This window comes from Streptopelia decaocto, assembly GCF_964273445.1.
Source record: "Streptopelia decaocto genome assembly, chromosome: 2".
Taxonomy (NCBI): domain Eukaryota; kingdom Metazoa; phylum Chordata; class Aves; order Columbiformes; family Columbidae; genus Streptopelia; species Streptopelia decaocto.
Window position 1 is genome coordinate 54,866,280 of NC_138655.1, and position 19,824 is coordinate 54,886,103.

The 19,824-nt window shown below is 38.3% G+C and overlaps 1 protein-coding gene across 6 annotated transcripts in view; it reads right to left on the reverse strand.

Annotated features, from left to right (window-relative positions):
- The window catches only part of PIEZO2 (piezo type mechanosensitive ion channel component 2), a 308,441-nt gene that overhangs the window by 25,977 nt on the left and 262,640 nt on the right, over window positions 1-19,824 (reverse strand). For all 6 annotated transcript variants that reach the window (XM_082043960.1, XM_082043956.1, XM_082043957.1 and 3 more), the window contains 5 exons: window positions 18,523-18,626; window positions 13,923-14,034; window positions 12,146-12,211; window positions 8,910-9,076; window positions 3,914-4,089 (listed from right to left, as the gene is read on the reverse strand). In XM_082043960.1, coding sequence (XP_081900086.1) covers window positions 3,914-4,089; window positions 8,910-9,076; window positions 12,146-12,211; window positions 13,923-14,034; window positions 18,523-18,626 — 625 coding nt within the window. The remainder of the gene's footprint in view (window positions 1-3,913; window positions 4,090-8,909; window positions 9,077-12,145; window positions 12,212-13,922; window positions 14,035-18,522; window positions 18,627-19,824) is intronic.

Below are 19,824 nucleotides of genomic sequence, written 5' to 3' on the forward strand. Positions count from 1 at the left end.
TCCTTTCATCCTTTCTCCTGTCTCCCACGGCAAATGTTACTTCTATAGTAGCCCCTGCCTCAAGCCCTATTCTCCCAGCTGGTGAGAGAATTGGAGATAAAATGGGTGTCCATAAACACCTTAGCCGCACTTCTATGTTCAGTCTACACACAGGTAGAGCTGGGAACTGAATATGTTACTTGTGATGGACAAAAAAATAATACAAACCGAACTGGATAGCAAACCTTGGATATCCTGAAATCTGACTTAGGACCTGTCTCGAGCTGCTATGTCGTAATCATAGGTCAAGTCTCACGAAGGCAGTCAACTGGTTTTAGTAAGTTCCCAACCATGTAACTGAAATCCACAACCTGCTTAACCTAACAAGAAGCTCATCAGTCAAATGGAAAGAAGCAGCAGCAAATTCTCTGCCATGCCAGCTCCTGAACCCTCATTGTAGTGCTCCTCAAAGAGCTTGTGAAGGATCAACATCAGTCTCTTCTCCTACTGGCCCTTATGAACTTTGCACTTTGCCTTTAGGATACATGAGAGTACTTATACACAAAGAGAAACAGAACAATTACATTCCAAATACCTCACTACACCTCTAGATACTGTATAGAAAAATGACTCAGAATAAATGACAGCCCTACTAAAACTGAAAATCCCATGAAGGATACTCAGCAAAACTCCTTTGAGAGTTTTATCTAGGGTAAGAACAAAATCCCTAGATAAGACTTACTCATCAACAACTTGGATGAGGGACTAGAGTGCACTGTCAGCAAGTTTGCTGATGACACCAAGCTGGGAGGAGTGGCTGACACGCCAGAAGGCTGTGCTGCCATCCAGCGAGACCTGGACAGGCTGGAGAGTTGGGTGGGGAAAAATTAATGAAATATAACAAGGGAAAGTGTAGAGTCTTGCATCTGGGCAGGAACAACCCCAGGTTCCAGTATAAGTTGAGGAATGACCTGTTGGAGAGCAGTGTAGGGGAAAGGGACCTGGGGTTCTTGGTGGACAGCAGGATGACCATGAGCCAGCACTGTGCCCTTGTGGCCAGGAAGGCCAATGGCATCCTGGGGTGTATTAGAAGGGGGGTGGTTAGTAGGTCGAGAGAGGTTCTCCTTCCCCTCTACTCTGCCCTGGTGAGACTGCATCTGGAATATTGTGTCCAGTTCTGGGCCCCTCAGTTCCAGAAGAACAGGGAACTGCTGGAGAGATCCAGCGCAGGGCAACAAAGATGATTAAGGGAGTGGAGCATCTCCCTTATGAGGAAAGGCTGAGGGAGCTGGGTCTCTTTAGCTTGGAGGAGACTGAGGGGTGACCTCATTCATGTTTACAAATATATAAAAGGTGAGTGTCACGAGGATGGAGCCAGGGTCTTCTCAGTGACAACTAATGGTAAGACAAGGGGCAATGGGCACAAACTGAAACACAGGTGGTTCCACTTAATTATGAGAAGAAACTTCTTCTCAGTGAGGGTGACAGAACACTGGAACAGGCTGCCCAGGGAGGTTGTGGAGTCTCCTTCTCTGGAGACATTCAAAACCCACCCGGACACATTCCTGTGTAACCTCATCTGGGTGTTCCTGCTCCGGCAGGGGGATTGGACTAGATGATCTTTCAAGGTACGTTCCAATCCCTAACATTCTGTGATTCTGTGATTCTCTCTGGAAATCCAGTGCTTAGACCACTAAGCTTAGACCTACATTAATTCCTGTCCTCTGTACTGAGGAATATGTATTGTTATAGTGGAATAGCTTCTGTGCTTCTGCAGCCCCGTTGTACTTCCAGACATGACTGTCTTACTCATGGACCTAATGTCCACTGCAGAATTTTATGTAGGGCAACCAAAGAAGGATAACCAGAATGCTGGTTTGAAACCCTCTGCCTCTTCCCAAAAGTTTCCCATGTTCACAGGGATGCTTTAGATTTAATCAGTTGCTTTTCCATTTACTGGAAATCATTAATTTGACATGTAAAATGCCTCCATCTCTCGTTTGAGCAATTGAAGCTCATGAGCACTTTTGTAATCCCAGGAAGAGACATGCAAGAGGCCCCCAATAAAAGGATGGCATTATCATTCAATCAACAGACTCATTTTTGCTTCCTCTTATTACAGGTCATTATTATTATAGCAGATGTGCACAATTTGTAAATACTCTCAGTGCGAGAATATTTGATTGTTCATTACCAGAAAGAGAATTTGAGATTAGTGAAATCAGTCATAATACTGCCTTGCTGTTCCTCTGTTGATAGGTCCTCTGACATCTGAGAAAATGAAGATGAGAGTAACACGTGAAAGATTTAACTTTTTCTGTTGTAAAGCAGCTCCACAGAATCACTGAATTCTCTGAGTTTGAAAAGAGATTTTAAATGTGTAAGTATGCTCAAAGCAGGGTGACAAATGGGTGGTTATTCTGAAAAAAAAAGACATAAACAGAGCTCAACAGTGGATACCATCTCATTGAAGAGGCAGAATTTACACATGAAAATTAGAAGATTTGTCTTTTTTTATAATTCATTTTGGAATTGTCTTCTCTTTGCTTCTAGTTAAAGTTCTTTCTAACATGGTTATGTAATAATGATAACTTCTTTATCTATAGTAAACAGTGTGACCAAAAGCTACTTAATGAAAGAAGGACTGATATTACTATTCTTTCTTTAAGTGAGTCTGAACTTTGTGGAGTTAAATTCTGCCCCACATATATCCAAGTGGCTCCAAGTGAGCTGGTAATAGAATTTGGCTTGACATTTTTCTCACGTCATCTGACTCCAGTAAAACTTTGAGACAAAACACAAAGGTGTTGCTTAGTTGGGTAACTAGCCACTAAGAAAGATTTGCTCAGATTTGTTGTTTTTACTGGAGTGAGCCTCTCAAAGGCCAGTGCTCCCCCTGGGGAGCAATTTGTGAATATTTTGTTGAAGCACAGTACTCACAGGCACTCTCTTACACTTGCTTTTCAATAACATCAGACAGGAAGACAAGCCCTCATTATTTTCAGTCTGCTAACATCTACCCGTATGTCATTAGTAAAAGCTAAGCATAATTTACTGTACACAAAAGCTACCGAGTTTGTTGGGAGTATCAAACACAATAAGGTACTGCCGCACTTCAGAGAAGAACAGAAGACAGCAGAATGTAACAGATTCTGAAACAGCTGGATTTCCAAAGCCCTCCCTTCTCCCCCTCATGTTGAACAATTTCTGCAGTCTCTTAAAAGTCAAGAACACCAGGGACATGGTGGGAACAGGCTGCCTCTGCAAGAGAAGGAAATATATGTGTGTGCCTCTGTGTGCATGGAGCAGCAGGAGCATGCAGGAGTTTTGGCAAGTGATTTGACAGCATCTGTCTTCAGAAAAGAACATGGAAGGTGGTTTTCCTGAACTAGTATGGGTATTTGTGCCACAAACTGTGTAGCTCTGCTGCACTGTAATCATAGCAGTGAGAAAATCAGGCTCTTCAGATGGTCTTTGCCCTGTGTGTACAAGAGGGAGATTTCGTTCTTTCAAATCCAGAACCTCTCTCAGTGCAAAGCCTCAGTTTTGAGTTGTGGGCAACAGACAACAATTTATTTTATGAAGACAAAATATACACTCCATGCCTGAATTCCTGACACTATATCCCATAAGTATCCTCAGCAGGCTCTTCTTTTCCATTACTTTTTACAAGATCAAAACCCCTGTCAATGACTCCTAATTCTACGGGAAACAGAAAGCAGTGGGGTAATCATGCACTGGAAAAGGAGTCAAGCCAGCAACTGAATGCACCACTATAAAGGTTTGGTAACATATAGCAGTTTTCTCTACTAAAATGGCATGGATAAATTAAAAAGAGGACTCAGCATTGATTAGAAAAGTACTTAGATGTTAACTACAATTATGTCTACTGCATGATACCTCTATCTTTCATAAAATAAATTTAAATCAATACCTGGAGATACTGTCACGGGAAGCTGCTGAATCTAAACTATCCATTCTTTCAGATGCTTGCAAACCAGAAGCTTGATCAGGATTTTTATCAATTGAGTCCAGTCCTGACTCCTTAGACAGTTTCATCATGTGGTTTTGGTAATACATGTGGATGCTCTCCCGCGTTGGAACATTCCCCTGTGGAAGAGAGTAGAGGTAGAGGTACATGGCAGGGGGGAGGTGTATTCTTTGAGGAACTGGTTTCTTCTGTCATTTGGCAAGGAACAGATTAAGGATGAGGACAGCTTCCTAGTAAACAATAACCTCCCACAAGTAATTCATTTTCAGAGTGCAAGTCAGATTCTGACAAATTACCATGGCACAAAATGTTGGGTTTTTAAGCAAAACTGGAGCAATGCAAGCAGTTTCAGGCTATGTATGGCCAACAAAACTCTGCTGGGTGGTGTGCAGATCATTTAGCATGAAAATGAGGATTTAAAACACTAGTGCAAATTAAGCAACAAGGAGAAGAAGATGGAACAGCACAAATATTGTGAAATATTGTGAAAATGAGGTGCTGGCTGAGACCATGACTCAACCTGTACTCCAGCAATGTTTGAGGTATCTCGTTTAGATAGCTTCACTGACTCTAAGAACAATCATACATCTTAGTAGTGGTCAGTAGCAGGTTTTTTTTTAATGGAAAAAAAGAGACAGGTTATGTACAAACTGATCTAGATTTTAATTAGTGTCCCAAAAAAGGGAATTTATTCATGAAGTGCGGATGCAGTTGGAAAAACATGAAAAATACACTGAAGACCTTTATACGTTCCCCATGACTTCAAGATCAAGCAAGTCCATGAAAGGATGGTTTTATTAACTGTCAGCCCAGATCTGGGCACAGAATCAAGTCTTTCTGGCTATGATATTGCAATAAGAAATCTAAAGGTGTGTCATAAGAATAAAAGTGAGAATTTTATAGCCTGTTCTTAGGCAGAAACACATCCAACTCATTCCACTAGCAGTTGCATTGACTTGAGAAGATACACTGAGAGAGATGATTGCTATTCTTGAACAGTCATTTTTCTGACTTATAATGAAGCCTTTTGCAAGGACTTTTTTCCAGCTAAAATAATAGAAGTACCCTAACATACTGCCCATATTCCCTTTACTAATATTAGTTACTAGTATTTCAACCCTGGTCCACTACACTGTCCCAAACCTAAGCTGTCAAAACCTGAAGTTTTGTCAAAAAAATATCTTAAGAACAAAATCTGAAACTCAGGTTTTTAATTAGGTTTGTCTGTATACAAGCTGTGTTGCTTCTGCAGTAATAAATATTTGTGTCATTATGACAGCCTGTTTCTGAAATTATGGCACATGCTATGTTCTAGCTCAACTGCAGGCCTGAGATAAAGGACAAGAGCTGTGACGGCAAAAGTGTCCCACATCTGATGCAGGGCTCAATTTCAGGTTTTTCTGTAGCTGCAAGAGAGACCAAAGAAACTTCATACATCAGGTTAACTGTCCCCAACTCCACATGGGACAAAGAAACATGCCACCATGTAGGCTGCAGAGAGACCCTCCTTTCTTGGGCAGCAATGAAAGGCATGTGGCTGCTATGGAGCCTTGGGAATGCTATGGAGGAACTGGTGATTCTGATGTTCATGGGCACCAATAATTCACAGAAGAGGAAAGAAAAATCCTAAAAAAACCCTAAAGTTTAAATCTATTTACTGAGGGGAAATTCTTTGACGGGTTCCTAGTACCAGGAGATTTAGGATTGAAGCAGGATGAACAAGGACACATGGGCTTTACTGTAATCAGAATATCATCACGCTACTGGCAACATGAAACTGAAACAAAAAAATAAACCAATCTATTGGGAACAAAGGACAGGAAAAACTCAATAAGGTTGAGAGGAAAAGTAGCAAAGAACGATCAAAATAAGGTCCCAAATAAGTAATGGCCATGAAAAGGCATTTAGACTGGCTTCTGTGTAGATGTTAAAACTCTCAAAACTCAGGGGTGGTGAGAAAGAATCATGTGATTTTCAGTGAGGATGCTGAAGTAGCAGTGACTTCTGAGGCTTGTATCACTACAACGCTGTACTATCCCAGTACAAATTTTATAGAAAGGATGTAATGGAAGACAGCTTGAAGAAGAGGTGGTATGGGTCAAAAAGCATAAAGTCTAACGAATTAAGTAGATTCACTGTGCCAGGATTATCACAGAATCTCTGTGGGCAGACTTGAAACAATTAATATTGAAAAAGTGTAGTATGAAGGCCTGACTTTTGACCATCGAACCAGGAGTGCACTAATGCTTGTTACATATTATGGAAGATTACAGAAGGTGCCATCAGAATGATAATGTACAATAACTCAAGGTAGTTTTCAATTGTACTTATGTAGAATAGGTATGTGTCATGAAAGAGTCTGCATGCTCACACACACATCACCAGAATGGAAGAGACCAGGAGGAAGAAGCAAGAAGGCATCCTTCGAGAAATGAAAGTCATGAGGAAAAACAAACAAGAATGAACATTGTAAAGTTAGATGTAAAACTTCAGCAAATTAGACCAGAAAAGATGCTGAGGAATAACTTGCTAAAAAAAAAAATCTGGTAACAAAAACATTTTCAAGAATATCATAAGAATTAGCTGCCAGAAAGCCAGGGTATCAACAGGTGATCAAGGCATAAAGAGGTGTGAGGGAGCTATGGCAACAAGACAAGACAAGACTGAAGGTTTTTGCATCTGTCTTTGTTGTAGAAAAACTCACTGAGGTCCCCAATGGAACAATTTGAATTCCAGGGAATGACTGGAGTCATTATTTTATGAAAGATAAGTCTGAGAATAAAACAAACTGAGCTGTAAGTGGAAGGTGCTCTCCCAAGAGATCTGCAGGAACTAACAGATGAAACAGTGGCAGGGGGACAGAAGGCAACATCAACCCTTAAACATGGCTTCAGGAGTGATCCCGAGCGACCCTTGTATGAAACGAAGCAGTCACGACACAAACCAGATTATTTCTCTTGTACTTATCCTCCAATAAAAGACCAAAGACAAAAGGCACAAACAAATGTTTGTTTTTTAAAAAGGAAGAAGGTCATTGACTGGTTCCCCCAAGAAGTTTTACTGTCCAGCATATTCAGAAATAATCTGTGTACACAGGAAAATGGTGATGTGATAAAGTTTGCATATGAAAAAGAATTATTTGGGATATTCAAGTGTAAAGTTGACTCTAGTTCTACTGAAGAGCTTGATGAAATTCAGTGAATTGGTAAAAAATGGCAAGAAATGCAACAGGAAAAATAACCTAAACTGTATACCTGTAATAACAGCCTTTATGTCAGTTTATGTTAGCCTTAAAGTCTTGGACTCAGGGAATATAGTCCCCTGAAAAGAGGCAGCATTCACCAAAAATGAAAGGAGCTTGACTGTGAGATCCTACGAGGAAAGCAAAAGAAAACAAATCATACTCCTGTATAAACCTGTGTTTGACTCACACCTTGAAAACAGCATGTAGTTCTGGTCATTCAGTCTTAATGACGCCATATTAAAACTGTAATAGTATGAAGAAGGACAATATAGATGACCAGAGCCACTGGATAGATTCTGTGTGAAGCAAGGCTAAAAAGAAAGGGACTTTTTAACTTGGAAGAGAACGACTGAGGAGAAGACTTGATGTAGATTTGTACAATTAGGAATAGTAGAGGAAAATGGATGACATCTCTGATCTACAGGAGACCCCAAAACAATCAGGAAGCAGGTTTAAAATAAATAAGAGGAAGTACTTTTAAACACACCATATGGAATGACACTGAAGAACTTTGTGTTGTAGGATCTTCTGGAAGCCAACATTAAAAATAGATTAAAAACAGACTAGCCAAACTCCAAGGATATACATTCCTTGGTACCATTAAATATAATGATCCAGATGCAATTCCTGGTTTAGGATTTATGCCACATTTCTTTTGGTCTATTTTTTTAAAAAATTATTTATTTATTATCATTGTATACAATTTATTTATTTGCTGTTATTATTATTATCCGCTTACTATTTGACACTTTGGGTAAAATAACAGTAAGTAAACACTAACAGTGAAGTAGCCCTCTTTTCATGCTCAGTTTCCCCTGGCCAGACTGGGTACAGATTCCCTCAGAACAGGCAAACCTGCCTCTCGAACCCCCTGGGGTCATGGGCAGCCTCCTTACTGTGCTGGCAGATGTCGACAGCAGCCGGGCAGTATGGGGCTGCATTCAAGTCAAGAGTACTAATGCGGTGTTGACCTTTTCCACCTATTCATCTCCAAGACAGTCTGCAGCTTTTTAACAAAAAATGGAAAGAACTAAAAATGAGGCTTCTATGCCAAGTTTCCAGAAATAGTTGGGTAGCTAGTGACATATGTAAAAATACCTGTGCTTAAAATGAGAGCTTTATCCAACATCAAAGTATCACCTACTGGCATTTAGAAGAACCAAATACATTTCTAGTTACACTATCTATGTTAATCTTTTATAATAATGGGCTTTATTAATATATAATTAGTTTGTAGAGGACCACATAGCTTCACTGCGAATGAAAAAAATTATGTCTCTATGTTGTCAGTCATTTCCAATGCAAGCTGGTCTACAAACAGACTGAAATATGCAGACTGAGGTAGCTTCTGAGCTGTTTAAAATGCCATGCCTTCTCCTCTCTACTTGAATCCACCCTGTCCCCTCAAAACCACACTTCATCACAGGACAGTTTCAGCCAAATCCTTATATCAACCTCTCAAATAATTATTTTTCCAATAGTTTGTTTTGTGTCCAGATAATAAATCAAGTATTTTATTATTTATATATTTATAAAACAGTAAGCAGTAAAATAATCCAATCCTGTTTTTTAAAATGCACACATAATGAGATTTTTATAATTTTTCTCCTTAACACAGTGATTCGAAAAGACAACCTTTCATTTTTCACTGAGTTGGAAATGACATTAGCAGACAAAAAAGACTAAAGGCGTTACCTTCTTAATCTCCCTGGTCAGCATACAGCGCTCAATTCTTAGCACAGTGGATATATCGATGTGTTCTCTTGAGATGGAATTAAGCCAAGCTGTAAAACTGTCTAGTGTTGCCAGGAAAAGGACCCAAGTGAACTTCAAGATATTAAATATCCTCTTGATGATGTTATCTAAGGATAAAGGAAAAGCAACAGAATGTTAATGAATGCAAATATTTTTCATTATATTTTTGCTTGGAGTTAGATTCATTCTTCTTTTATTGTCTAATAATAATAATCCAGGCTGCAAGACCCTGTCATAACAAGGAATCTCTGAAGATGGCTGGAGGCCTTTTGGCTGTCTGGGATATTTTCCAGCATGTATGTCTGGGCTTATCTGGAATCCCTTTTCCACCCTGTAACTCCCTGGTCCTGAAATCGCTAGGCATATAAAAAGTCCCTGATTTTAGAGAGACGCTGTATGCACAGGTCTGCAAAATGAAACCCAAAGATTTGGCCATCTCCTGAGAGCTACTCAATAGCCCCAGCTTCCGTGATCCCTACAGCTGCTCAGCCAGCCTGCTAAACTGAGCCTCTTACCTGGCTATTTACTTTTGTGCCCTTCTCTCTGCACAGAGTTTGCCTTTTGTGCTCGAACCTTGCTTAGCTGAATTTGAAAGTCTAACCTTCCTAAACAGTCTTTGAATCTCTCCTAGTTTTCCAACCACCCAAACACACCTCTTTGCATTTACTGCTTCCAAAGTCTCTCTTTTCTTAAATAGATGGCACTGTGTCATCAGTGATCTCAGATCAACCAGCCCAACTAGCACAAATCATGTAAACAATTTATCAAACATCACCCTGCACCATTTTGTCAGAGCAGTACACTATCCCATGAGTGAGGCTTATGGGTTTATACCAATAGTAGCTTTTTTTTGCTCAGTGCAGCTGTCTCAAGTTAATGTCTCATTTCAGTAGCTCCTTTAGAATCATTAGAATTTTAGAGTAATCAGCTTAAGAAAGAATAGAAAACTGCCAATAATCTGCCATGTAGGGACAAAATGTTTGAAGTAGATACTAAGGAGTCAGCCTATGCACTAAAGCATGATGCATTTAACATCCTCACTTCTTAGCCGTACCACAAGATGGCACGCAAAACTTAGTACAGTGCACATTCACCCCTCACAAAGAATGTAAAGGTAAAACTAGAATAAAGTAAAAGTTTTCCTATGGAGCAATGTGCACTTGTCTCTGTGTGTGCAGGTGGGGTTTTATGCACATATGTGTGGAGGGAAACTAAGGAAAAAATTCATTAGTGGTATATTCCTGTAAAATGGATGCTGAAATGGCATTATCTACCATTTACCTGAGCAATGCCATGGAACTAGCCCAGTATCTCTGAACGTAAGAACATTTAGCCCCCTTCACTTGGTCATTTAATTATTTCAGTAATATTTTGCCCTTTTTTCCAGACTTTTTCAATGTCATTTGGAATTGGAGATATTTTATGATTTATCTAATTTTATATTTCAATATGTAGGTCTTGAAGCTAAGGAAATCATGGCACCATAAATTAAACGTCAGGCTGTTTCTACTTCAAGGAGCATTCATTTCCTTTGAACTCCAGATGTAATACTATGCATAGGTTAAAAGAAAATGTAGCACTCATACACAGAATATACAACATATAAATGTTTTTTTTTAACCCATGTTCGTCCTCTCTAATATATAATTTCTGTCACTGACTTCAGGAGAATCACAGCTTCCAAGTTAAAATTATCTTTAGCATTGCCCATCACTGGCATGCCATAGCATCACCACAGTGCTTTGCCAAGCACTTCCAGTCTAATCTGAAAGGTCGTTTTTCTCTCTAGGATGGAGGTGATTTAGCATACATTTTTAATGATGTTGTAGCTGTTCTGGTAGCTTTGCTGTTCTCTAAAATTTTTTTAAAATAATCTTTTGGGATCGATTGCATCTAAACATCTTCAAAAAGGGAAACAAATATTTATTTTCTGCAGGACTGTTATTCTAACTTAAAGGGTCAAATGCAGAGAAGGTTTCTCTCTGCCTGGGAGACAGGATTTTATCCAAGGTTAATAATTATACTAATGCTTCATAACAGTTACTGTCTAATTTTTCCAATCACCATCTTCAACAAAAAAATATAAAGCATCTTAAATTGACTGTTTCCAACATAAATTAATTATAAACCTCCTTCTCATTCCCTAACTCCTGTGTAGCACCAACAGTATTTCCTTAGAGATGTATTTGAGTGGTCCACTTCAGTGTTTCAACAGAGGTAACTGCATCACCAGTAATTACCAGATAAAAAAAGCCTCGAAACCACACCAAAGAACTCCTGTAGTAATGAAGTTTGTTTATTTGAGACTACTGCTCTTGTGAGAAAGAAATGACATCTGCCACACCCTTGTAACATCTTCTACTCTATGGCTCACTCAGCAATACAATTCTAACTGGAACTGTGGGAGGCAATTTTAATCAGAGAAGAAAAACAGCTTCTGAAGACAAAGTCTTACTCAAGGTAAGTCATGATGAAGACTTACTTTTAAGTTGAAAGTCTGCTTTCTTCTTTTACTCCAGTTAGAAAAAAAGAGCCAAGCTTAGAGTCATGATCCATTACACTTTGTAGGAAAACTTTCAATATGGGAAAGATCTTGCAAACTGATGGCACTTATTCTGTTGTGCAGAGCATCCCTAAATCTCATTATGAATGAGAATGGATAAGACAGGGAAAATTCAATTTTTTTAGAGGAGATATTTGCACCTTGCTGAATGGGTATCTGACAAAAGCTTTATTTTAACCTTGCTAAAGCACACTGTAAAATGCAAGGTCTTTGTGCTAATAATAACATTTCAGCTATTCAAAATCAATGCAGATTTTAACACAGGGCTGTACATAATCAGGTTTGGAAGCTAAGCTTGGGTGTAAGTTGTTCTGTAAATAAAATATACAGCAAGTGATCAAGTCTAAGCCTGCAGATGTATTTACTAAACTGTGTAGAGATTGAGTGCAGCAGCTACTACTCCAAGAGTAGAAGTTCTTATGTTCAGGACTTCTAAACCTGGCATTTGGAAACCTGCAAGTAGTTAGGAAGTTCTCACTGCACAGGTTAGAATGGATTTCACAGCTTTTACACAAGCCTGGCATCACTGCAATGCTGTCTCTGTGATAAGCTGTGATTATGTCACCAGTCACAACTCCACTGCAAGAGCAGACGAACCATTCCGCCTTCATACCTGGTCCATCAGATTTCTTCTTGACAGGTTCCTCTTCACTGTCTTCACAGTCTGCATCAGTACCACCTATGGAAAACAATGAGCAAAAGAGTGACTGTTATACCTATAGAAATGGGGGTGTAAATGCCATTCAAGATGCAAAATGCTATGGCTACTAAGCAGTAGTGACTAGTTCCTCACCCATCACTATAACAGGAAGCACATTTCCATTTCTAAAGGACTCAAGTGAGGGGATGACCCTGTCAGCAAAGGATTTTGTGGATGGCTGCTCCCTCTTGCAATTTGCTGTGGTGTTTTCTTACTAAAAAGCAAGATCTTCTGCTGGTGTAAATCCAGGGAATTTCTCAGTCACGTCACTTCCACCCTCAGCAGACTCACCTCCTACTAGCTCACACTACAGCTCATTTATTTGGCTTCTGCAAAGGGCAACCTGATCAGTGCTCTGATCTCCTCCTGCCTCTGTCCCACAAAACCCAAATGAATTGAGTGGGATCTTCAGGTTGAAATGAAACAGTAGAATTGGTTTGAAATCACCAAGTGCTGTTATTTAGGCCTGTAGCAGAAGAGTGACAGAGTCGCAGGCAGAACTGAAAGACAGACAAATGACTCTCCATCTATCTAATATCCAACAACTGCAGCTACAGCTTCAGTGGCAGCAGTCAAATTAAAGCTCTCTCTTTTCAACTGGTGAAGACACCAAATGGAGGAAAAGTCCAGCTGATTCAGCCTGAATGGGCCCCTCTCTTCTTCATTTATACTGACCAGAAAAGCTCCTGAATTTTTGTTTTCTATTCTTGCTTAAAAAAGGAGCAAAAGATGAAGATATATGAACCACTTATAAACTGTTGTTTTTTTTTTTTTCCAGAGGCATGTATGATTCTACAGTGCCGGTAAAACCCCATTAATATTTGTATGTTTTCCTTTTGCTACCTGCTAAATTCACTGTGAATTGACAGGTTCATTGGTATTTCTGTTCCTCGGTGAGTACAGCACAGAAAGTGAAAAACATTTCTTGATATTCTTCCCCATATATCAACTCAGTCCTCTTTAGGGAACAATATAGGAAATGAGGCAAAAAGAAATAATATGTGGCTATTTCACTGAGTTTTTCTTACAGCTTCACTTGAACCACAGCTCTTCAGGAACTTCCTCATGAAATAGTTCTTCAACACAAAACGTAAGTCTGCCACATGCAAAACTTTTCCTAGGAATACATATGAATTTGTCATCAAAATGAGAGACTTTGAGCAACCCTAGAAAAACTTGCAGAGTAAGATAAACCTTTTTATGAGGTGAGCGAGTGACAAGGTAATGTCCTTGCTCTGCCCAATTCTGACCAAACACACCTGACATTTACACTCTCATATCCTGGAGAAATGCTGTTAACTACCAGGTTTTTAGCTTTTTTTTTTTTTTTTTTAGTTATGTCTTTACAGGGTTATGTATTTCTCTTGCAAGTACTACTTCTACAAATATTTTCATATAGCTGATGTTTTCTGCAATGGGTTGAGTCTTCCTGTTTAGCAAAAGCACATGTCTTGCAATTTGATGAAAACATACCTATCTCCTCTTCTGCTTTATCTCCCCCAATGTATATTGTGTGGAATGTAGGGACAGAGCTCTGGCCGGCCTTGTCATGGGGAAAGACACCAAGCCATTTCTCCACTTTCCTGCCAGAAGTGAGAGCATTTGCCCTCTAAAACTCTGCTGCCTTTCACTACCAGGAACAGGCAGTCTAGTTAACAGTCCATTTTTTAAAATACAGAAGTCTACCCACCATCCCCAGATCCTTTTCGTCTTCGCTTCTCCTCTTTGCCAAAACTTCTCTTCTCTTTGCGCCTCTGTCGCAGTGCTGTTTTCGGGTCAGTAATCCAGGCCTGATAAACAAACTGGAAGGAACAAACCCATTTATTTCAAGGTTCTTCATGTTTTGAGAGCAAGCCATAGAATCAGCCACAAGCGGGATTATAGAGTTTGAGTAAACACGTTCAGATCTGCAGGGGTAAAGAAATATTTTTAATCCCAAATCAAACACCTCCCCTGCAGGTCTGCTGAGTTTTCGTGTGCTATTTTTGCAAGCATAAAACCAAATGTGAAAACACTTGTGGGTGAACCAAGTTTCATTAGAAGCCACAAAAATTTATCCTCTAAACTTTGTGAATTAATACCCCGTTATGCATATGGGCTACTTAACCTGAATTTCTCAATTTAATTCTGTATTTCTACTTTATCGTTATACAGGCAAGATGCAGAGTAATGGAAGCATTAAGAGAAAGTGCTGCAGTCAACTAACAAAAGCATCAAAAGATGTGGTGATACTTCAGTACAGGTTTTTGTGCTTGTACATTTTTCATACTTCAGGTGTTTTTTTCCCCTCTACAGATCCCAGTGGAACATTTACAAATTCGCTATCTATGCGCAGTTCCAAACCTGGCAGTCAGGAAAACCTCAAATTTCATCCCAATTTTGACAATGGCTCCCTTTGTTGCTTCAGATAAGTCACTTACGAATCCTCCTGCTACTGTTTTTCCAATTGTAAAATGAAGACAGGAATACTTACCTATATATCAAGGAGATTTTATGGGGCCAAATCCTCCTCACAGCAGTCACCCAGATCAACAGACTGTTGACCTGCGTGACTACATGAAGCATGGAATTGGCCCAAAATATTTATAAATGCTATAGCAATGGGAAAGGAGGAAGATTACAGGAAAAAAAAAAAAACAAACCAACCTTTTTCCCTATATGAGATAAACAGAAACTAAAGTAACTGCAAATTCTCAATAGGTGCTTAGGACAAAATATATTCTTTTGTTCCTTTACGGTTTTCATTAAAAAGTGGTAATCATTTTCAGTTGGCACTATATTGGTTTCTATTTCTAGGCAATACAGGCTGGTAACAGAGACAGGGCAGGGAATCACACGGATGCAGCCATAAGGGTGAAAAACAAGCACAGTAACAAAACAGGTCTTTTAATTCACAAGACAAACATGCAGACAATGACAGAAACACACGTGTTATCTCAGTGAAGCTGGAGCTGCTCCTTATAGGAGAAAATGGTAACATTTTTATTTGGTTTATTTATGTTTTTTAAATTGCTTTTGAACATTGAAACCAATTTTTAAAAACTGTCAAATTTAGTTCAAATGAATTTTAAAAGGAAAAATACTTAAAAGACTTTGTTCTGTTTTGCCAATGTATAAAAAAACGGAGAGGAAATTATTCTGGTACTGTTGATATGCAGGTCCTCTTCCAAATGTCTTGAGGTCTGTACATTAATTTTCACGTTTGACTTGTTCAAAACAAGCACCACATGAGAAAACATGTGGAATCAGAGGCACTGGTTTCTCTTTGCTTTGTAATAGGTGTTTTCTAATGAAGGTGATCTGGAGGAATGGTGATAATTAAGTGAACTAATACCATATTACTTACTGAAAGCCTGAAACTGTCAATATCTACTACTGAACAATTAGCTGAGAAACTGTATGCTATCCACAGTCATAGTGTGAATAAAGAAATTAGACATAAAAGGCAGACTTGGAAGAGGGTAGAAGATTAAAATGAAGAAAGGCCATTTGATTAATAAATTTAATGTAACTACTTAAGCTAAGCAGTGGATATTTTAAGAGGTGACTGGGTGCATACAAATGTATTACTTTAGATTTTTGCCACTGGACAAACTTCAAATGCAGTATCTTTTAGGCTTTAGAGCTAGTACACTCAATCTGTAATGCTCACTCCTTACAAATATCATGTTACATGTATGGAGTGCAAAATCATGAACAGTGCCCAAAGACAGGAAATGCTAAATGTATTCAAGGAGAACAAGAAAGAAGATGCACAGATTTTTTTTATGATGATGAAGGCCAGAGAAGGAGGGAGCTAAAAATGGGTTTGGAGCAGAATGTGTGTTTTACAAATCTTTTACCAGCTTTCTGAGATCAGTTACCACGGTGTCCAGAAGATACATGCAACTTGATGTGACCATCTTGTCTAGCAGTATCAGAAGAAAATGAGAATTTGGGTCTGCATTTTCTCTCCAGGGTTACACTTAAAACACCACTTTTCTTGTGGCTTAACCATTCCGAAAGTAGGAAATGTAGTGCATTGAGTAGGAATGAAGCTTCCCCTGTCATTATTTTTTTGAATCATTCATACAAGAGGAAGAATGCAGACGAGGAGAGAGACATACATTATATCAGGAACTATTGGATGGGTCACACACTGAGCAAAATGTCAAGTACCTTTGCTGCTTTGATTAAATACTGAAGAATAGTTTTGGGTAGTTTAATGACAGACTTTGGCAAGGCTAAAATGGCTGAAGCAAATTTCCCAATAGCTCTCTATGAAGAAGGACAAAGCAAGAGCAATTAGTAGAAAACAAGAAAACGTTAATAAAAAGTATCTACCAAATGATATTATCTAGATTATTAAGAACAGATTTACATTCATGAAAAATGACCATTTGTGATGTTCAGAATAAAATTTCAGTGAGATGATTCTTAGCTGCCTGTGTTCTCTAATAAATAAAATCTACAAGTTAACCCTTGAAGTGGCTACTGCACACAATTGACACTAAAAGAAAAATCAACAATTAAAAATAATTCTTTAGCAGATACTACAACAAACAAGTTCACTTTGCTAGTATTTTTATTAAGACCATGTTCTTGGTGATGGAGGGTGAATAAGGTATGATGACCAAATGATGAATAGGCTTTTCATAAGCAAAACCATTTTTCTTTGCCATACAACTCCCGTCCTACATAAAGACATTCAATGCCTTCCTGTTGTGCTCATTGCGGAACTGGCCACCTATACAGAACATCAGGCCAGAATTTTAAAACAGAGACCAGGTGTTCCAGTCTCAGATTAAAAGATTGAGGACTGAGCTTTAAAAAACAAGACCAAACAATCAAAAAAACCCAAACCCAGAGTAAATGAAAGAAATCATCTTAGCTTCTGACCCCAAGTTCAGAACTCTTTAAAATCTCAGTGCTTGGAATCAGCACATCTGAACAAAATGTTGTCACAAAATTTTTAAAAAATCAGCAGAAACTAGAATGCAAACTTTCCTCTACACCTGCATGAGAACCAAAAAGAAAAATAACCTAGAAATTCATGAGCCATTTCTATGGTCTGAGGTGTGTTAAATGCAAAATATACAAAAATTAGTGTAAATAGTAGAAAATAAAACTAACTTATCACATTCTTTTTCATCCAGATTTGCTTTGCCTTTCTTAAGGTCAGGAAAAAGTCCTTTCATGACATTACCAGGCAGGCAGTTTAACAAATGTAATCAGTTTGTAATGTAATGTAAGTATATAAACTAAAGGCGCATTGCATCAATGAATTAAATAAAATATTTATTCTTGTAATTCAGTTATGTGGTCTGGGAAGCTTTGCTTGAAAGCTATTGGCATGAGGAATAGAAGAGTATGGAGGTAATTTCTTGTTCTTCCTTGGGCTGGGCTTTCAGTAATGCACCAGTTCTGTGGTGATGTGAACTCACATCTGGATAGGAATACTCACCTGCAAAAAGCTACGCATTTGCTTAAGCTTTTAAAGTTAGAGACCTGGAAAAGTTCTGTGGTATTTCAGAAAATTCTTAATGAGTAAAACTTTAATCTTAGGAAGATTAAAGCAACCCTATATGCATGAGGATTGCACTAATTCTTCACCCAAGTTCTTCACTTAAGCCAGTGAATTCAACACCTGGTACTGTCAAACATCAATCAGTCTATTTGTAGGAACCCAGTTAGGAAACTCCAGCTATCTTTCGAACAATATCCTCTTACTTCAATACAGTCTGTTACTTAAAATGCAAACAGATTAATTAACATCCTAAAAAATAAAGGAGATAAAATGATGTGATCTCCTTTTGTAATTTTAAATGTTAAGCTCCTTATAACCCAAGGATGTACTTTTCTGGTGCACTAGGATGAAGAAATTTTTTTTAATGTATGTATTCTTTTCCACGAAAAGTCACTTATTTTTAGAATCCTTTCTTCATGGAATGATAACTTCTACTAACAGAAACCACTAAACAGAAAACCACTGAAGCACTGTACAACAGTACCCTCACTTGTCTTTGTTGCAAAGCAGAAAAAATAAAGCTCAGATTCTTAACCTTTGGTTTTGTATTTTTGTTTTCCTCAGGCATAAATGAATGAAGATATGACTCCACTATAGTTCCTGTGGGAATCCGGCAATGCTTAAAACAGGCAAACCTGCATTTTGAATCGGCAAGAAATTTAATTTGCAATACTTTTCAGGTCTACTTTAGATGTACTGGCTGTTTTAACATATGTGCCTATGTTATGAGAAGCCTACATTTTTTTTCCAGCTGTCAACTAGAAAGCAAATTACCAAAAAGTACCTGAAATGCAGATTTTTTTCGAGGCTCTTCCTCTTCTTTTTTCTCTTCTTCCTCTTCCTCTTCACTGTCCGTCTCAAACAAATAATAATTTCCACTTCTGACCACTAAGTGAAACAAAATATTTTCTTACTTTTCTGAAAAGTTCTATTTTCAACTGCCCCAAGAACTATGAACAGCCAGCCAGTCATTTAAAAATTCATAACCAGGAGAGGTGAAAACAGAGAAGAAGCAAGAGATGAAAAGGTCTCAGGCAATTTAGTTGATGTTAGTCACAATACTTTGGCCATGAATGAGAACTGTACAAGAATGAAGGAAAACATCACCATGAGAAGAAAATGTAAAGAAAAAGCTTGAAGTGTATCAAGTTGCTAGGTTACATTTTTTTTAGGAAAAATGGTAGTTAAGTGTAAATTAATTGGTAACTGATGGTTATTTGAGGGAGTAAAAAACGCCCAGCAGGTAGATAAATAATTTACATGAACATAACCACTGGACAAAAAATACAGAACTTCTCTTTGAAATGCTGAGGCATCCTTTAAACTACAGAATGGGATGGTATTAGTTAATGCTTTCTTCAAACATTTAAGCTTTGATGAGATAATGGAAAACCTTGGTTTGTTTAAAACAAATCACTTGGATTCTATTGTTGTGATCACAAATGAGTTTCAATTTTTTGCCCATGGATTCAGAAAGATTCTGAAACCTTGATACAGTAAAATATGCACAGTGAATAAGCTAGGCCTTATATCCTTGAACAGAAGCAATGTTTTTATTTCTCAGGTGGTAACTGGCCTACATGAACGAACAAGGGAAAAAAATTTAAAATAAGGTAATGAGCAAGAGAAAAATCAAAATCACAGCACTACATTCAGCAGTGAAAACTGGTAAATGATTTCCAAATTTAAGCTGAAATATTTAAAGGAACAGTTACTTAGATGAAATGTCACACAATCTAGATATATGGAACAATACATTTCATATTAAAAATTATATTTAGCCCTCATTATAGGTTTCTGGAAAAGTAACAATTACTTTAATTCAATCATACCTTGAATTCTACACAGATCCTCTGTGCACAGATGACCACACATAAGTACCATAGAAACTTCAGGGCAAGCACACTGTGAAATTTGCCAGAAGTCTATTGGATCATAACTTCAGCATCTAAAACTCCCTCACAGTAGGAATTTTGTGTCTCATGTGCCTAGTTATGACTTTAACATCAATGAATGTCCTACAGAGGGACAGAGAGTCCGCTTCAGGAGTTCTAAATGCTGAACTGAGGTGAAAAGAATGTTCAGA